This window comes from Peromyscus leucopus, chromosome X (genome assembly GCF_004664715.2).
Source record: "Peromyscus leucopus breed LL Stock chromosome X, UCI_PerLeu_2.1, whole genome shotgun sequence".
In the NCBI taxonomy this organism is placed as follows: Eukaryota; Metazoa; Chordata; class Mammalia; order Rodentia; family Cricetidae; genus Peromyscus; species Peromyscus leucopus.
This window is the reverse complement of record NC_051083.1, coordinates 22,688,326-22,704,404: the sequence shown is the minus strand read 5'-3', so window position 1 is coordinate 22,704,404 and position 16,079 is coordinate 22,688,326. Positions and strand designations below refer to the sequence as shown.

General features: G+C 43.1%; 1 protein-coding gene across 1 annotated transcript in view; it reads left to right on the top strand.

Moving 5' to 3' along the window:
• Positions 1-16,079, top strand: part of Shroom2 (shroom family member 2) — a 176,845-nt gene that overhangs the window by 98,353 nt on the left and 62,413 nt on the right. The window contains exons 3-5 of the mRNA XM_028857699.2: positions 7,768-7,899; positions 9,393-11,862; positions 13,920-14,020. Coding sequence (XP_028713532.1) covers positions 7,768-7,899; positions 9,393-11,862; positions 13,920-14,020 — 2,703 coding nt within the window. The remainder of the gene's footprint in view (positions 1-7,767; positions 7,900-9,392; positions 11,863-13,919; positions 14,021-16,079) is intronic.

The window sequence follows — 16,079 nt, the reverse complement described above, 5'->3', positions numbered from 1 at the left end:
AAGGTTCAACATTTCTTTACCACATGGTGATGCTAACATCAGTCCCTTGAGTTGCCTTTCCTACATGTTAGATATCTTATATATATCTAATCTCTACTTCTTGGTCCTTTTTCTAGGAGAAGAACCTTCTAAATTCTCGAATTTTATCAAATTTATTCTAACATTTTATCAGGGCATGGTGAGCATAATCACAAGCTCTAAGGGGATTTTTTTTTTGAAACAGGCAAGAGAGCCAGGATCCCACAGTATGCTTATATGAAGATGCTTTTTATTTCTTATAAAGAAATAGGGGAGTATGTACAGTTGCCAAAGGCCATTTCAGTTCCACTCTCCCTCTACCTTAGGCCTTCCAGAAACATCCTGTTCAGCTGTGCCTTCTGTGGGATTTGTCCCTTTGAGGCCTTTGTACATCCCCGCCCCCAGACCATAGGGTCTCCAACTGGCACTTTTGTAGTCACTGAGATCCCCAGGGTATTTCCAGTGTGTTTTGATCTGGCCCTTTATAGCAGGGCTTTTCAAACATCTGCCTCCTTTTATCTCCGCTGACTCTGTCAAAGATATGAGCTAGGTAAAATGCCTTTATTAAACTCCTAGGTAGGAGAACCTCAGTTTCCATAAGACTTCTTACCTATAACCTTGGAGGGCCCACTATGTACCCATCCTCAGCTGTAGCTCTGACGTACTAATTCTGTGGCTACCTTTTTTTTTTTTTTTAAAGAAAGGGTCTTGCTGTTAGAACAGACTGGCCTCAAACTTGTGGGAATCCTTCTGCCTCCACTACCTGAGAGCTAGGATTACAGGTGTGAGTCACCATACCCAATTTTGTGTCTTTGTTTTATATATAAGACTCATCAACTCTGCTGTTAGTCCTTAGGGCTATTTATAATAGTGACATTAAAGCCTGTTCATTTAAATGTCTTTCGTTTCTTGGCCAGCATTATCTGTTCTGTTGAAGTGAAGCCAGGAAGTTGTATTGGAGTCCTTATAAATGTTGCCTGATGTGCTAGGCAGCTGTAAATCCTGTGTTATTGATCACAAGATCACAAGTGGCTTGGATATGGAGTAGAGAGGATAGAAAGCTAGCCTTTCTTTTCTTTTCTTTTCTTTTTTCTTTTTTTTTTTTTTTTTTTTTTTTTTTTTTTTTTTTTTTTTTTTTGCTTTCCAACATGTATAGAAGGGTATGTGACAAAAGGTAAGAAAAGACACCAATTATTTGGGTGTACTCCAGTACTGAGCATGGTGTGAGTTCATTTTGTAATATTCTCTTTCAGCAGTGGAGAGTGTGACAGGGATATGATGGAGGACACTAGAAGCAGATTCCTTGCTCTGGCCAGGGCAGAGATAAGGGAACTATACTGTCTGAGAGAAGAGACACTGAAGCTTTTATCCTTTGACTGCTGCTGTTATTGCTGAAGATTGGCCTTTGATAGCTTGTATCAGTTTCATCTGCTGAATGCATTAGGACATTTGTGTCTTTCCTGAATTCTTCTAATGTATAAAGGCAGGAACTCTTTCACTTCTGTCCCATCGCACCAGATCTTATCAGGCAGGATGCTCCCAGCCACAGCATGGCACTCTCTGCAGCACTGCCTAGGAAAGAATGTACTATTCTATGAATTTCTCACTGTACCATTAAGCAGTCAACATTTCTTTCTTTTCCTTATTGTTTTGTTGTGCTGTTTTTCTTTTTTGACTTTTTGAAGACAGGGTCATGCTGTGTAGCTCAGGTTGGCTCTTGGAACTTTACATGTAACCCAAGCTGGCTACAAATTCTAGGTCTTCCTGAGTTCCTGGGTTACATTTCATGCACTCTCAGACCTAGCTACTTTTTTCTTACAGTAGATACACAGTGTTATCATTAAGAGTGCTCGAACATATACTTTATATGTTCACTTAACTTTCAAGTAACACACCAGCCAAGTAATTAACATCATTCCAGTAGGTCCTGCCATCTGGAATGCTCTCAGCTTAAATGGGCTGATAAGACATGGGTCACAGATGCTGTAACTAGTGAGTGATAACTCCAAGAGGGAGGAGGGTTTCTGTCCTGAAGACAAAGCCATGGAGCTGTCTTTCAGTGGCTGAGCCAGGTGCTTGATGAAAATATACAAACCTCAGTCAGGTATACCAAGTGTACCTGAGATGAAACACAGAGCTGTGAATCCTAGGGAAAACAAGAAAAAAATGTACAAGGTGAGATCCAAGGTCCACTCTACATGAAGGTACGTCTTAATTTGTTTGAAGAACTTGAAGTGTTGGCAATTGCCAGGAGCCAGCTAAATTCCACTTTCTCTTACCCTGGACCTTTTGAAATCATCCTGTCTTCTGTGGGCCTTTCAGGGGGTAGGGTGGCTTTGTATATCTCTCCACAGACTGGGCTCTCCCACTGGTACTTTTAAAGTCACTGAGGCCCAAGTATTTCTAGCACATTTCTACACCGCCCTTTTTATGAAGTAAGGCCTTTATAACTTCTGCCTCTTATGTCTAAAACACCAAGAACTCTTCCTTCACTCTCAGTATGTGGAAACAGCCTCCTAGCCTGCCTAGTCACAATTTCCAGGTAGAGAGATGTGCTGAGCTGTTTCTGCAGGCTTCCAGAAGTCTGAACAGCCAGGCCTCCTGTGTGTACTTACCACTTGCAGAACTAACTGGGGCAGGAAGACCAGACATAGGCTGTATTTGGGGAAGAGATACAGTTCACTATATTCTAAATGATTTAAAAAATACCAAACTCATATGTGATTACTATGTTTTTGAGGAAAGGGAAGGGATTCTGTATGTCCTTTTGAAGAACAAAAATGTTATTGAAATAGTTATGCTAATAATTAACAGAATGAAACAGAAGCTGGATTTGTGGTGTTCAGTAACAATTTTGAGGCTACTGTAGGCTGCATAACAAGTTCCAAATTAGCCCAGGATACACAATAAGAGACTGTCTCAAAATAACAAAACAAAAGGAGAAGGAACAGAATTTTTTATCACTCCATGCCAATTTTTGAATTGAAAAACTGAACACTGTTCTTTCAAAATAAAATGTATCCAAATATCAGGCTGGGAGATGGTTCAGTGTATAATGTACTTGCCATACAAGCATGAGGACCTGAGTTTGGATCTCCGTAATTTACGTAAAGCCAGATGTAACAGCACATTACTATAATACAAGTGCTCCTCTGGCAAAATGGGAGGTTGAGACAGAATCCTCAGAAACTCATGGGCCAGCTAGCACAGTGTGCAGAGAGGCAAACAAGACCCTTTCTTAAACAAGGTAGAAGTCAAGCTCTGATATCCAAGGTTGTCTTTGAACTATACATATGCACTGTAGCATGCGTGCATGCACTCAAATGCAAATATATATGTGCATGTATACACACACACACAAAAACTAAAAACCATATCCAAGTTGTGCTATGAAATTATTTTTTTAATGAAGTAAATCCTCTTTGTTGTACACTTATGACAGATGATTTCATGAAAAAATTAGTTGAGTATCAATAATGAAATCTTTCTTGCTGTTTGCATGACCTAGCAGCTGGGTACAAACTCAGTGCTATCAGGGACTCCACTTTTATCTCTTCTGTTTATCTCTTTTGCTGTAGCATACACTGAGGTATGTCTGTGTCCTGTTCCCTGTACCTTTATTACTAGGGACCACTGGATTAAAGCCTATCTGGCTGTGTGTCCTGCATTGGAGGAAACAGAGCCTTATTTATGAGTGGATTTCAAATCTGTTCTTACCACCTGAGAATGGGTAAAACTAATCAAAGAGATGGTGAGTGTGGGTGGGCCATTAGGTGGCATCAGAGAACACAAAATCTCCTCAGAATTGTGAATGACTGGTCAGCTAGGCTCTAGATGCATCTGATTTTTATTAATACAACCTCAGCTGTTTCCCAGCATCTGAAATGCTAACTAGCCCAATGCACTTGATCCCCAAATGTGTTCAGGGTGTACCAGGAAATTCAGAGGGTATGAAAATGATCACATGCATTTTAGGAAAATTTCACTGCCCCTGGTAGGTGTTGGAGCCTTTGGTGATTGCATATAGGAGTATACTCTTTTCTGTATATCTTCATTTATCTTTTTTAAAAATAGCCCCAATAAGCATGAAAAACTTAAGTCTTCTTGAAATCCCCAGTTTTTGCAATCTTCATTTACCCCTTTTTACTGTTTGTCATTATTTGTTTTCTTCAAAGAGTCTCAGTCAACTGCTGACTATATATTGTAATTGTCACATCTGTCTGTGTGTTGTCTTTTAAATATCGATGTGCATGTTTGTGTGCATGATATGTATGTGCCACTCTGTGGTTGTGGAAGCCAGAGGACAACTCCATTTTTATGTGAGTTTTAGGGGTCAAACTCAGGTTCTGAGGCTTGTGTAGCAAGTGCCTTTTTCCAGTGGAGCCATTTTGCTAGCCCTGTTTATTGTCCTTTTAAGGACCTTCTGGAATGTTTTTCATTTCACCATGGCCTCACAGAACATAGTCCATTATTCATACATACTTCTCAAGGATATGAGTCAAGAGATGCATTTTGTCTTACATTTCTTAGTCTATTCCCTCTAGCCTTGGAGAACTTCTCCTAGCTACCTTTCACATAAACATACGCCTAGGTTCTGTGGAGAACCCTCTTCCATAGCATCAGGCTCTGATTCTGACATGCTAACTAATGACTCTTACATGGCTTTCTTCAGGGAAAGCATTCTAAGTCAGCCAGGAAGAAGTTACAGGTTTCCTATAACTATATGCAAATGGGAAGAAATAACATTTATTAAAAGGAAGGAAGGAAAGGGGAGGTTTACACAGTTGAACTCAGGCCTGCTGGGAACTTTACTATGTAGCTCAAGCTAGGCTCCAACTTACAGAAGTCCTCCTGCTTCCACTTCCTGAATATTAGGATTACAGTGCTAGGATTACAGAATTATGCTTAGCTCCATTCTGTTACTTGAGCTGGTCACCTTAAGTGAGCTCACACTGAAGGGGAAGGGACACAAATCCAACTAATGGGAGGGTAGCCAAGATGTTACAGACATTTTAAATCTATTACACATTTTGTAAAAACCAAATTTATTGCTACTATTTTAGAATTTGCTTACTAATAGTTTTCCTGGACATTGCTCTTCCATAGCCTCAGCTAGTACTCAGTATTTTAAGGCATTCTAGTGTGGAGATACAAATAGTATCATCATAGGTGAGGCATTTTTTGGGGGGGGACGGGGGGGGGGACTGAGGACCAAACCCAGGGCCTTGCTCTTGCTAGGCAAGCACTCTACCACTGAGCTAAATCCCCAACCCCAGCATTTTCTTGCTTAGCCATATTTTCCCTCCCCTTTGCTCTCACATTCAGCCAGTCTGGTTTATTTCTCTCACCAATTAACCAAAACAGAAATACAAAAGAATTTATAGATAATATAGCATGAAAAACCAGCAGACAATGAAATGCATGTGGTTAGATCCTTCCTTATAAAGCTTTTGAGGAACTCTATAAGGTACATTCCTGCTTTTATAATTCCTTACTTCTGAGGTGTAATGAATTTGTCCATTTTATTCTTTTTCTAGTTCCTGGAAAATGATTATAAAGTCAACATAATTTTTTTTGCCCCTTGCATATTCATTGAAACTATACAAGTCATTAAAAGATTTGTCTTACAATGTTTTTCAGTTCTATCTTGGGAAATATTCTTTCTTTTAACTTTTTATTGATTCTTTGTGAATTTCACATCATGCACCCCAATTCCATTCATTTCCCCATCCCTCTGTATCTGCCCTCTGCCCTTGTAACATTCTCCCCAAAGAGAAAACATACAAATTAACCAACAAAAAAAATCTCACTGTGGAAGCTGCAATGTGTTACACAGTACACCCTTTTGCCCATACAGATTTACTTGCAAGTGTTCATTGCAATGAGTCATTGGACTGGTTCAAGGCCTCTGGCTTCTGCTACACTATCAATACTAGATCCTCACAGGGCAACTCTTAGATATCCTGTTGTTGCCCTGTGTCATGGAGATCCTGCAGCTTTAGTTCTGCAGGACCAGCCCCTTTAGGGGCTCTAGCAGGTCTTAGTTGGAGCAGATGTTGGGGTGGACCAACTCAATGTCCTGGATCTGGGTCTAGGTGGTAGCTGAGTTGTTCAGACTGCCCTCTCTCCTGTACCCATGTCACCAGGGCAGCTCTTCTGCTTTACTAAAGTGAGGGGTGGGGCGAGCTCTCCTATCTGTGGCAACTGGCAAGGGGTGGGACCGGCTCTTCTGTGCTCATGCTGTAGGTGCTAGCTCTCTCTCACCCATACCACCAGAGCTATGCCACCAGGGCTAGCTCTCCAGCACAACCCCTGGGAGGGGTGTAACCAGTTCACCAAGTGTCAGCAAGGGGCAGGGCTATCTCTCCTGTGCTCATGCCCTTAGGGCCATCTCACCCATGCCTATGCTACCAGGGCCAGCTCTACTGTGCTGCCCAGATGAGATGTGGAGCCCTGTCTTCCAAGTGCTGTAGCCAGCGAGGGGCAGAACCCGCTCACCAGCTCTCTAATCTTCAGGGTCAGCTCTCCTGCCTGCTCTGGGGTGGGGGAGGCATTTCTCTGGCACCCAAGCTGACACGGGGCAGGTCCAGCTTTTCTGAGTGCTTCAGCCAGTGAGGGGCAGGGCCAGATAAGCACAGTGCTCAGACATCAACATGGCTTCAGGCTGCAACCCAGATCACAGACATACACTTGGCCTTTGGTGGTAACACTGGCCACAAATATCAACACAGACCCTGGCTGAAATAGGACCATGGACCCAGACATAACTCTTGGTGGCAGCCCAGTCGCAGACATCCCTATGGCCTCAGGTGGCAGCCTAGATCAGGGACATCTGAATAGCCCTCAGTGGCAACCCAGGCCATGGTCATGGCCCCTCGGCACACACTTGGGTGTTATTTTCCAGGCTGCCTGGGGCCAGGCCAGGTCAAAAATATTCTTTATAATATAGCATTCTGTAATATTTTTTTTCTGTGGGAGATAATGTCTAGTCTATTATTTACCTAAAGGTGTTCAGTGGGTTCTTTTTTCATTGTTTACTAGCTCAAAAAACTATCCACTGTGAGGTTATTTTTCTCTTAAACTGGAGCACTGAGAAGTAAAGGTGCCTTCATGCAGTGACTTTTGGAGTTGAAAAGATGGGTCTTCATGTTTGTGGCATTCCCCTGAAGGTGTTTTGTTGTTGTTTTGGGGGTACTGGAGATCAGTCCCAAGGCCTCATACATACCCTGTCTTAAAAAAAAAACCACAAAGAGCAATAACAACAAAACAAAATAAGAGCTAGGTATATAGCTCAGTTGGTAGAGTACTTGCCTAGTATGTATAAAACTCTGGGTTCCATCCCCAGCACTGCATAAAACTGTGCATGAGGAGTACACTTGAAGACTCAGGAGATGGAGGCAGGAAGATCAGATATCAAGGCTAGCCTGGGGTACATTAGATATTGTCTCAAATGCTTAAAAAATTTCTAATTGACAAAACAATAATCTTATCCATTTATGGAAGAATAAATTAAAAGGATTAAGGGCTGCCTTAGAGCCTATGATATCCAATCTACATCATGACAATTTGGTCATTAACAACCATCTGAAAAAATGTGCATGCCTATATACGATGGAAAGTAGCTGTAAGCCATGCTGTGTATTGGGTGCCAGCAGAGGCCACTAGTTTCCTTTGTTGGGTTCCTGATGATGTCTCAGACAGGAAGGTATCTAGTATGTGAAGTCCTTCAGTGTCTGCATTCTTTTCCAGGAAAAGTGATCCGAGTTGGAGGCCTCACTCCTGGCATGCCACCAAGTTCTTCGATACCCACTCTGAGCCAGCAGCCTCACTGTTTCTGAGCACCAGTGGTTCCCCTTCCTGGAAGAGCCAGCACCAGGCTAGGTAGGTAGTCTTTCCCTGAGATGAAACACCATGTGTGATCTGTATAACTGTAGCATTCTGTGAATACTCAGAAATTTCCATGAGTATCTTGATTTCAGAATAGTCAAGGCTACCTATGCTCAATTAGGGTTAGAACTGAAAATTTTACTGAACACAATAGAAAACAAAATTGAATGGCTAGACAAAGGATGAACAAACTTGTTTTCTCTTGTGGGTATTTCTTAAAGAGTCCCTTTGGGACTGTCAAGTGGGACATCAAAGAATTGGTAGTTCTGAATTTAGCAGTGTGGGTTTCCATAGCACCCCTTTGTGGTCAGCCACCACCCTCTTTTGGTGTGGGGAATGGCTTAAAGTTTCAGAGGTTTAGTCCATTATAGATTGTGTTTATTAATTTATGCATGTTGAACTATCCCTGCATCTTTGGGATAAAGGCAGCCTGGTAATGGTGGATAATCTTTTTGCCCTATTTTTTAATTTGGTTTGCAAGTATTTTATTTAGAACTTTTGTATTCATGTTCTTTCAGAAATAGTTTTCTTTTTTGTTGGGTCTGTCCAGTTTTAGTATCAGGGTGATATTGACTTCATAAAAAGAATTTGAAAATGTCCTTGCTTTAATATTTTATGGAATATTTGAGGAATATTGATGTTACTTCTTTGAAAGTTTGATAGAATTCTACACTGAATCCATCTGGCCCTGGGCTTTTATAAATTGGAAGATTTCCGGGGGGGGGGGTGTTTTAAGACAGGGTCTCACTACATAGTCCTGGCTTTCCTGGAACTAGCTCAGTAAACCAGGCTGGCTTTGAACTCACAGAGGTACTCCTACCTCTGCTGAGTACTTTAATCCCAAGTGCTGGGATTAAAGGTGTGTCCTACCATGCCCAGCTAAGTTGGAAGACTTTTAATTGTTGTTTCAATCTCACTGGATGTTATGAGCCTGTTTAAATTATTTTGTGAGATGACTCAGTGGGTAAAAGTCTTGCAGTGAAAGATGACTTGAGATCAGTCCCTGGAACTCACAGAAAGGCAGAAAGAAAGAACCAATTTCACAAAAGTTGTTCTCTGACATGGCACACATGGCATGACACAGGCCTGCATGCATACACACATCATGTATACATGCACACACAATAATAAAAATATAAATTTAAAAATTTTTAAAAAGCTAAGAACCATTCTTAGTTCATGAGCTGTCATTTTCCAGTCCCTGCTTTTAACCAATGAAGGACCATAGATGTTAATTCAGGCACTGCTTGCATCAACGTGGGCATTAGGTTGAGAAAATGTGGTAACTTTGAAAAGGATCTTTAAAAGGCAGTCAGAAGGTTAACAGTCTTTTCAGTGTGCCCTCAGAAATACCTCCCCTCCCAATTCCCAATCAGTTACTGTTAAGTATCCTGTCCCCCTCAGTGGAGGACCAACTACACTTATAATGCTGTTTTCCTCAGATCTTGCTGTTTGCAAACCTTTTGTTGTGCTTTTTCTTTTTGAAGTTCTTCCTCCCATGATTTGTCTGGCTCATGGGAGCACACAAGCCTACAGCGCACTTCTGACCACTTCAGCTCTGTGGGCAGCATAGACAGCCTGGACCATAGCTCCCAGCTCTACCCCTCTGGACACCTGTCATCTGCCAAGTCCAACAGCAGCATTGACCACCTGGGTGGCCATAGCAAGCGAGATTCAGCTTATGGCTCCTTTTCTACCTGTTCCAGCACCCCTGACCATACCTTGCCCAAGGCCGATGCCTCTTCCACTGAGAACATTCTCTACAAAGTTGGCCTCTGGGAGGCCTCCAGGCCAGGCAACAGCCGGCAAAGCCAGTCTGCAGGTGATCCTCAAGGACTACAGGACAGGCCATGTTTCACACCCAGGATTCTTAGTAACAGCAGTAAAAGCCCAAGACCAGAGGATAATGTTGAGCCCAAAACAACCACTTCTGGAAGATCCAATTTTGGACCGGTTTGGTATATCCCTGACAAGAAAAAAGCCCCTTCTTCTCCTCCCCCTCTTGCACCGCCTTTGCGCAGTGATAGCTTTGCCGTGGCAGCCAGGGGCCATGAAAAGGCACGGGGCCCTCCATTTTCAGACTTGGCCAGTATGCAGCACTTTACCACACTGCCCCAAGTGCAACCCCGGGGAGACCGCAGACTGGAAACTACTGATCGACAGTGGAGGCTGGCACACCCAAGCAGTGGCAAAGAAATAGGAAGTTTGGTTTACCAGCAAGAAGGGCACCTGGATTGCCATTGGCTATCCTCTGATGATAGAGCAGGTGGACCCTCAGGGGCTCCAGGCAGGCACCACTTCTCCCTGTCCAGCACAGATATGCGCTTCTTGAAGTCTTACCATGGAAGCCACCACCCACGGCAATGCAGTGATGAGAGCCCAAGGGTCCCCTCATCACCAAGGGAGCTGCCTCATATGACTCCTGGTGGAGGTATGCAGGAGCCTCCTGCACCATCTCAGGATGACAGCCCTGCTCAAGTGAGGTGGTCTGGTTCTACCAACCAGAAGCTGGATGACAGAGGGCGGAGCCACTATTTTTCTGTGCCCCACAGGCAGCCTGTGCAGGGGAATACCCAGGTTGTGATACCCCGAGGTAACTATTGGCATTCAGACACAACTCCTGTGGACCTTGAATATCCTCTCTTGCGCCCAATGGGCCAGAGGTGCCACCTACAACAGCATGAGGAGACCCTGGCCTCTCATGAAAGAGAGGGGTATCAACAGCTGGATGCAGGGATTGAAGGCTGCTGCTCAGAAATCCAAGAGCCTCCTAAAGCCAGCCACACTGTGAAAGCTGGAATGCAGTGTCCTGATAATGACTTCAAGTTGGTGGATGCAGAGAGTGGGAGAATTTCTCGTCAAAGGACACCCATGCTGCACTCTCTGACCCAAGATGGCACATGGAGACCCGAGAACAGTAAGGATTGTGGAAATGAGAAGCCACCACTGCTTGATACCCAGATGGGTAAACCCACACGAAGGAGTGACCGTTTTGCCACAACACTGAGGAATGAGATCCAGATGCGCAGAGCAAAGCTGCAGAAGAGCAAGAGCACTGTGACACTGGCTGGAGACAGTGAGGCTGAGGACTGTGCTGGAGACTGGAGAGCTGATGTGGGGGCTGTCCCAGAAGGTTCCTTCCCCAGCACCTATAAAGAGCACCTGAAGGAGGCCCAGACACGAGTCCTGAAGGCCACCTCCTTCCAACGCCGTGATTTAGATCCCACCCCAGCAGATCAGTATTCAGGACAATCAGAACACAGGACTTGTGACCATACTGCTACATCTTCTTTCTCTTCTTTCCCTGGGGAGTCAGACTCTGTCCCCCGCCTCTGTGAGGCAGGTCTGGCCAAGCCACCTTCTTCTGGAGGTGGTGTGTCTCACATTCTTCGAATTGGAGGCCGGAAACGGTTCACAGCAGAACAGAAACTGAAATCCTATTCTGAGCCAGAGAAAATGAATGAAGTGGGTCTCTCAGGGGACCACAGTCCTCATCCTAATGTCAGGACACCTGAAGATACTGTGGGTACATTTGCTGACAGATGGAAGTTTTTCGAGGAAACAAGCAAATCTCTTCTCCAGAGGCCAAGCCACAGGCAAGCTGTCTGTGGGCTCTCAAGAGAGAAGGCTGAGAGGCCACAGACAGGGGGCCATGAGTGTGAGAGTACAGAGTCCTGGTTCCAGAAGAGGTCACAGGCTACCTCCTATGGAGAGATCCTCAGTGATGACAGAAAAGTAGAAAAGGCCTCTGAGAAATTGAATCCACCCAGAAGGCTTGGAACCTTCGCAGAATATCAGGCATCTTGGAAGGAACAGAGAAAACCTTTGGAAGCCAGGAGTTCTGGGCGGTACCATTCAGCAGATGATATTCTGGATGCTGGTCTAGATCAGCAGCAGAAGCCACAGTACATTCATGAACGGTCCCGGTCATCACCGTCCACAGATCACTACTCACAGGTAAGCAGTGTACCATAAGCCATGACCTCGCTTGCACTGAGCACTGCCTTAAGACAGACACTTAGGACACACCCAGCATATATGATGGCTCACTAAGGTGCAAGAGTGTTATTTCTAGTTTGAAAGATAAGGGAAGGAAATTGCTTCTAGCACTATCATTTAAGTGCCACATTTGTGCAAGCAGCTCTTTCATCCCCAGCTCTCTCTTCCTAACTTTCACTTCACTATCTTTTAATTAAGTAGCTTGTCTCTCTTCTCATGCTAAGCAAAGAACTCTGGGTGCTTGCTGGGAAACTATAGGAAGCATTCACTTTATCTAATGAAGTGAAAATGGGTGCTTTGTTTAAAGACAACATAAAATAGCCATTTCTTTAAAGATTTTATTTTCATGTATATGTATGCTAGTGCCCATGGAGGCCAGATGAATCCCCTGGAGCTGGAATTACAGGAGATTGTAAACTGCCCAATGTGGGTGCTGGGAACTGAACCCCAGTCCTCTCCAAGAGCAGCAAGGACTCTGCTGAACCGTTTCTCCAGCATACCCCACCCACCCAGTTTTTAAATATTGATGTGGGGTGGTGTTAAAAATAATCAAATTTAAAAATTGATGTCCTTTGCTATTTATTTTTTCTATATATATTCTCTCTCTCACCTCCCACCTTCCCTCACAGCCAGTACCCAGGGTTGAACTTTGCATATTCTAGACAAGCAGTCTACCATGGAGCTATACTCACTCTTTTTACCTTTTTTTTCTTTTTTGAAGCAGGATCACTGTAGTTCAGACAAACTTGGAATTTGTGATCCTCTTGCCTCTGCTTCCTGAGTAGTTAAGATGATAGAATTACTCTGGTAAAATGTGTTTAGTGATGCATTAAACTAATGCACCCCCATCCTCCGTAGTGCTGGGATTAGAACCTAGGGCCTTATTGTTATTAGGCTATCATCTTACTTGAACTATGCCCTCAGCTGTTTTCCAGCTATTTTTTGTTGTTTTATTTTCTGTTTTTGGTTTTTGAAACAGGGTTTCACTATATAATTCAGGCTGACTGGAACTCACTCTATAGACCAAGCTAGCCTCAAACTTGCAATCCTATAGCTTCCACCTCCCAAATGATAGAATTGCAGGTGTGTACCACCATACCCAGGCCCTCCTGCACTATTTTCAGGTAACAGTTTTGATATTTGAGTTAATGTTGAGTTCTCTAAAAAAACTATATTTTCAGGGTTGGAGATTTAGTTCAGTGGTAGAGCGCTTGCCTAGCAAGCGCAAGGCCCTGGGTTCGGTCCTCAGCTCCAGTAAAAAACAAACAAACAAACAAACAAACAAACTATATTTTCTTATCTATCAGTACTTTAGTGTCCACTCTCAGTCACTTTCCCTGGCTTTCTCTTCTTTCCCTGTCCCTCTATGTGCTTTTTCTGTGTATCTGCTCTGTAGGGGTAAATGTTGCAATATTAACAGCCTCATTTTCTTATATTAAAAAAAAAAAAACTACTAGTAGTTTTCTTAGAAGATACCCACCATGTTGTACATGGAAGGATAGTTGCTTGTTTGCTTTTTGGCATTTGGTACTGAAACTCCATGCAGACCTGGGGAGAGCTTGTTTCTGCTGCTGCTACACTCTGACTTATTCACACACGGTTCAGTGTGATCTCTAAGAACTCTATGCCTTCTCAGTCAGGAGTAAGAATCCCAGCCCCCACAAGTCCTAGAGTGTGAGGTTTCACAGTAATGATTTGTGGCCAGCTGTCTTTTATTGTGTTTCTTTTAGCCAATGTGTCACATGGTAACAGCCCTCACATAGGAGTTCTTTTTCTTGCTTAGCACTGAAGTGGATGCAGGGGTCCTAGGTCAGTTGTTCTCAATAAAGTGCCTAATGGAGATGAACCGCCATGTCCTGTGACCAGGTCTCGAGTCTGAGACAACAGGCCTTGCCACAGGCATTGTGGGACAGGCACACAAAGCAAACCCACAAATGAAGGGTTTCATAATAACAGCCGTCTCAGGCATGCAGGCAGCTTGATGACTCCATGTCTCATGGTGTTGCTCTTCACAGGAAGTGCCTGTTGAGCCAAACAGGCAGGCAGAGGACTCTGCTGGGCACAAAGAAGCACTTCAGTGTACACTGCAGGCTGAGGAGGGATGCTCTGCTCCAAGGTAGGTGAATTGTGGATTCGGGGTTGCTGAAAAGTTGGGTTGCAGGTGAACATATTTATGGGAGATGAATGCTAGATTAATAGGACAAATCTGGGTTTTGATAATTGGTGTGATTTTCACCATCACTAAATCTTAGAGTTAGAAGGAGAGAGAGCCTGTGAATTCTGCAGCCCTGCCCGGAGAAGCAGGGCAGTAATGGCCTTTAGTGTTCTTAAAATGGCTATTGTGTTTTTCTTCTAGTGAAATGCTTTATGGGAACAAAATAAATGTCCAGTTTAACATCCTTGAACAAAGCATTTAACTGAAGAGATACTTTTACTATCTGACACACAGCTGTGTTTGTAGGCCATAGTCTCAGAATTGTCAGAAGGGATTTTGGTGAAGCTTTCTAAATTGGGTTTATTTAATGAGTTAACTTGGAGCTTTAAAATGGAAGTCACTTGACTCCCCAGAGAGAGAGAGAGAGAGAGAGGGAGGCAAGATCTGTGCTCTTACAGTGTTGCCTGCAACAATCAATTCCAGATTGTTGTGGACAGGAGCATGTAACTATTAAGCTGTGCAGAGGATGGATTCAATTAGATGTGTGATCTTGCCCTTCCTGAGGAAGGGGAAAGTGAAGAGTGTATATCTGCAGATGTAGTACAAACCTGCGTTACGAGGGCCAGTGGAAGGATAGAAGTCGGCATGCACCAGTCTTTCTTGAGTGAAGATTTTCCTAATGTCTCATACATCATATGTGGCTAGCATAATATGCAAATGAAACACTGACGTCAAAGCTCAGGGTTCCATTGCAGAAATTTAGATGTATGCTTTCCAGAACTTTATGTAATGGTATCTTGTTTCACATGCTTTTACACTAACTGTTGTTATCCCTATTCAGAAGTGTCACATGTTTATGTGGCTCTAAGGTGACCAGATTGACTGTGTGCCTACCTCAGAAATCCCTGCAATTACTTAACAGTCTGCATAGCTAAACTGATGCACCCATGGGTAAGAAAGGCTGCTGAATAATCCGCCTACAGAATTTAGCAGTGTCTGAAGAGGACAATTAGAGCTTTATTCCTGGGTTCTGAGTCAGTCACGTGCTGAGCACCAGCTGTGCAGGGCATGGGGGTGCAACACGATGCTATGTATAGAGAATGTCACCATGGACAGCTATAATGTGCATGTGGTGTGTGCGCACATGTGATTATGTGTGTCAATGGCTCTGTCAGAGCTCACAGGAATAGGGAGAAGGGAGGAGGGGCCCTCTGCTTTATTTATCATGGCTGTGTCTTTCAACTGACTGCTTAACTACTCTGAAGAAATTAGTTCCAGAAGCAGTGTGCTTTTGAGTTATAAACCTAGCAATTTTCAGAATTGCATTGCGTGTGTTTGTGTGTTTGTGTGTGTGTGTGTGTGTGTGTGTGTGTGTGTGTTGAAGAATGGCAAGGCCATTGAAACTTTGGAATTTATAAGTTTCTGGAGGATCAGCAAGAAATAATATGCTTGAGAAGTTAAAGACTAGTAAAAATAATACAGTCTAAAATGCAAAGGTATAAAGATACCCAGTGTCCTTATGCAGGTTTGATCAAAGTAACATAAACATGTCTCTATGAGAAATTGATTGTTAATCTGCTATTTGATACTTGGAAATAAAGTGTTTTATTGCATTCTGTTGAGATAACACAAAAATTTTGACATAGGAATTATTATTTGCTGGTTGTTCACCAAAATCAAATAGAAATAACTTTTTTGTTTTTACAATTTTAAGTTTTTCTTATTTTTGAGATATGGTGTCACTTCCCACCCAGAAACTCCCTGTGTAGCACAGATTGGCATTAAACCTCTGCTGATCCTGCTACCTCAACACTTTCTGGATAACAGGGGTGAGATAATCATATCCCACTAGTAATACCTTTTTTGTGTATGTGTGAAGTATAAGATCCTGTAGGACCTTACCATGTAGTAGGGAAACAATTATAAGTATTTATAGCTGAAAGGAAAGTACATAATTGTAAATCTTTTTTTTAATTATGTGGGAGCTGGACATGTGGCATATGCCTATAATCCCAGCACT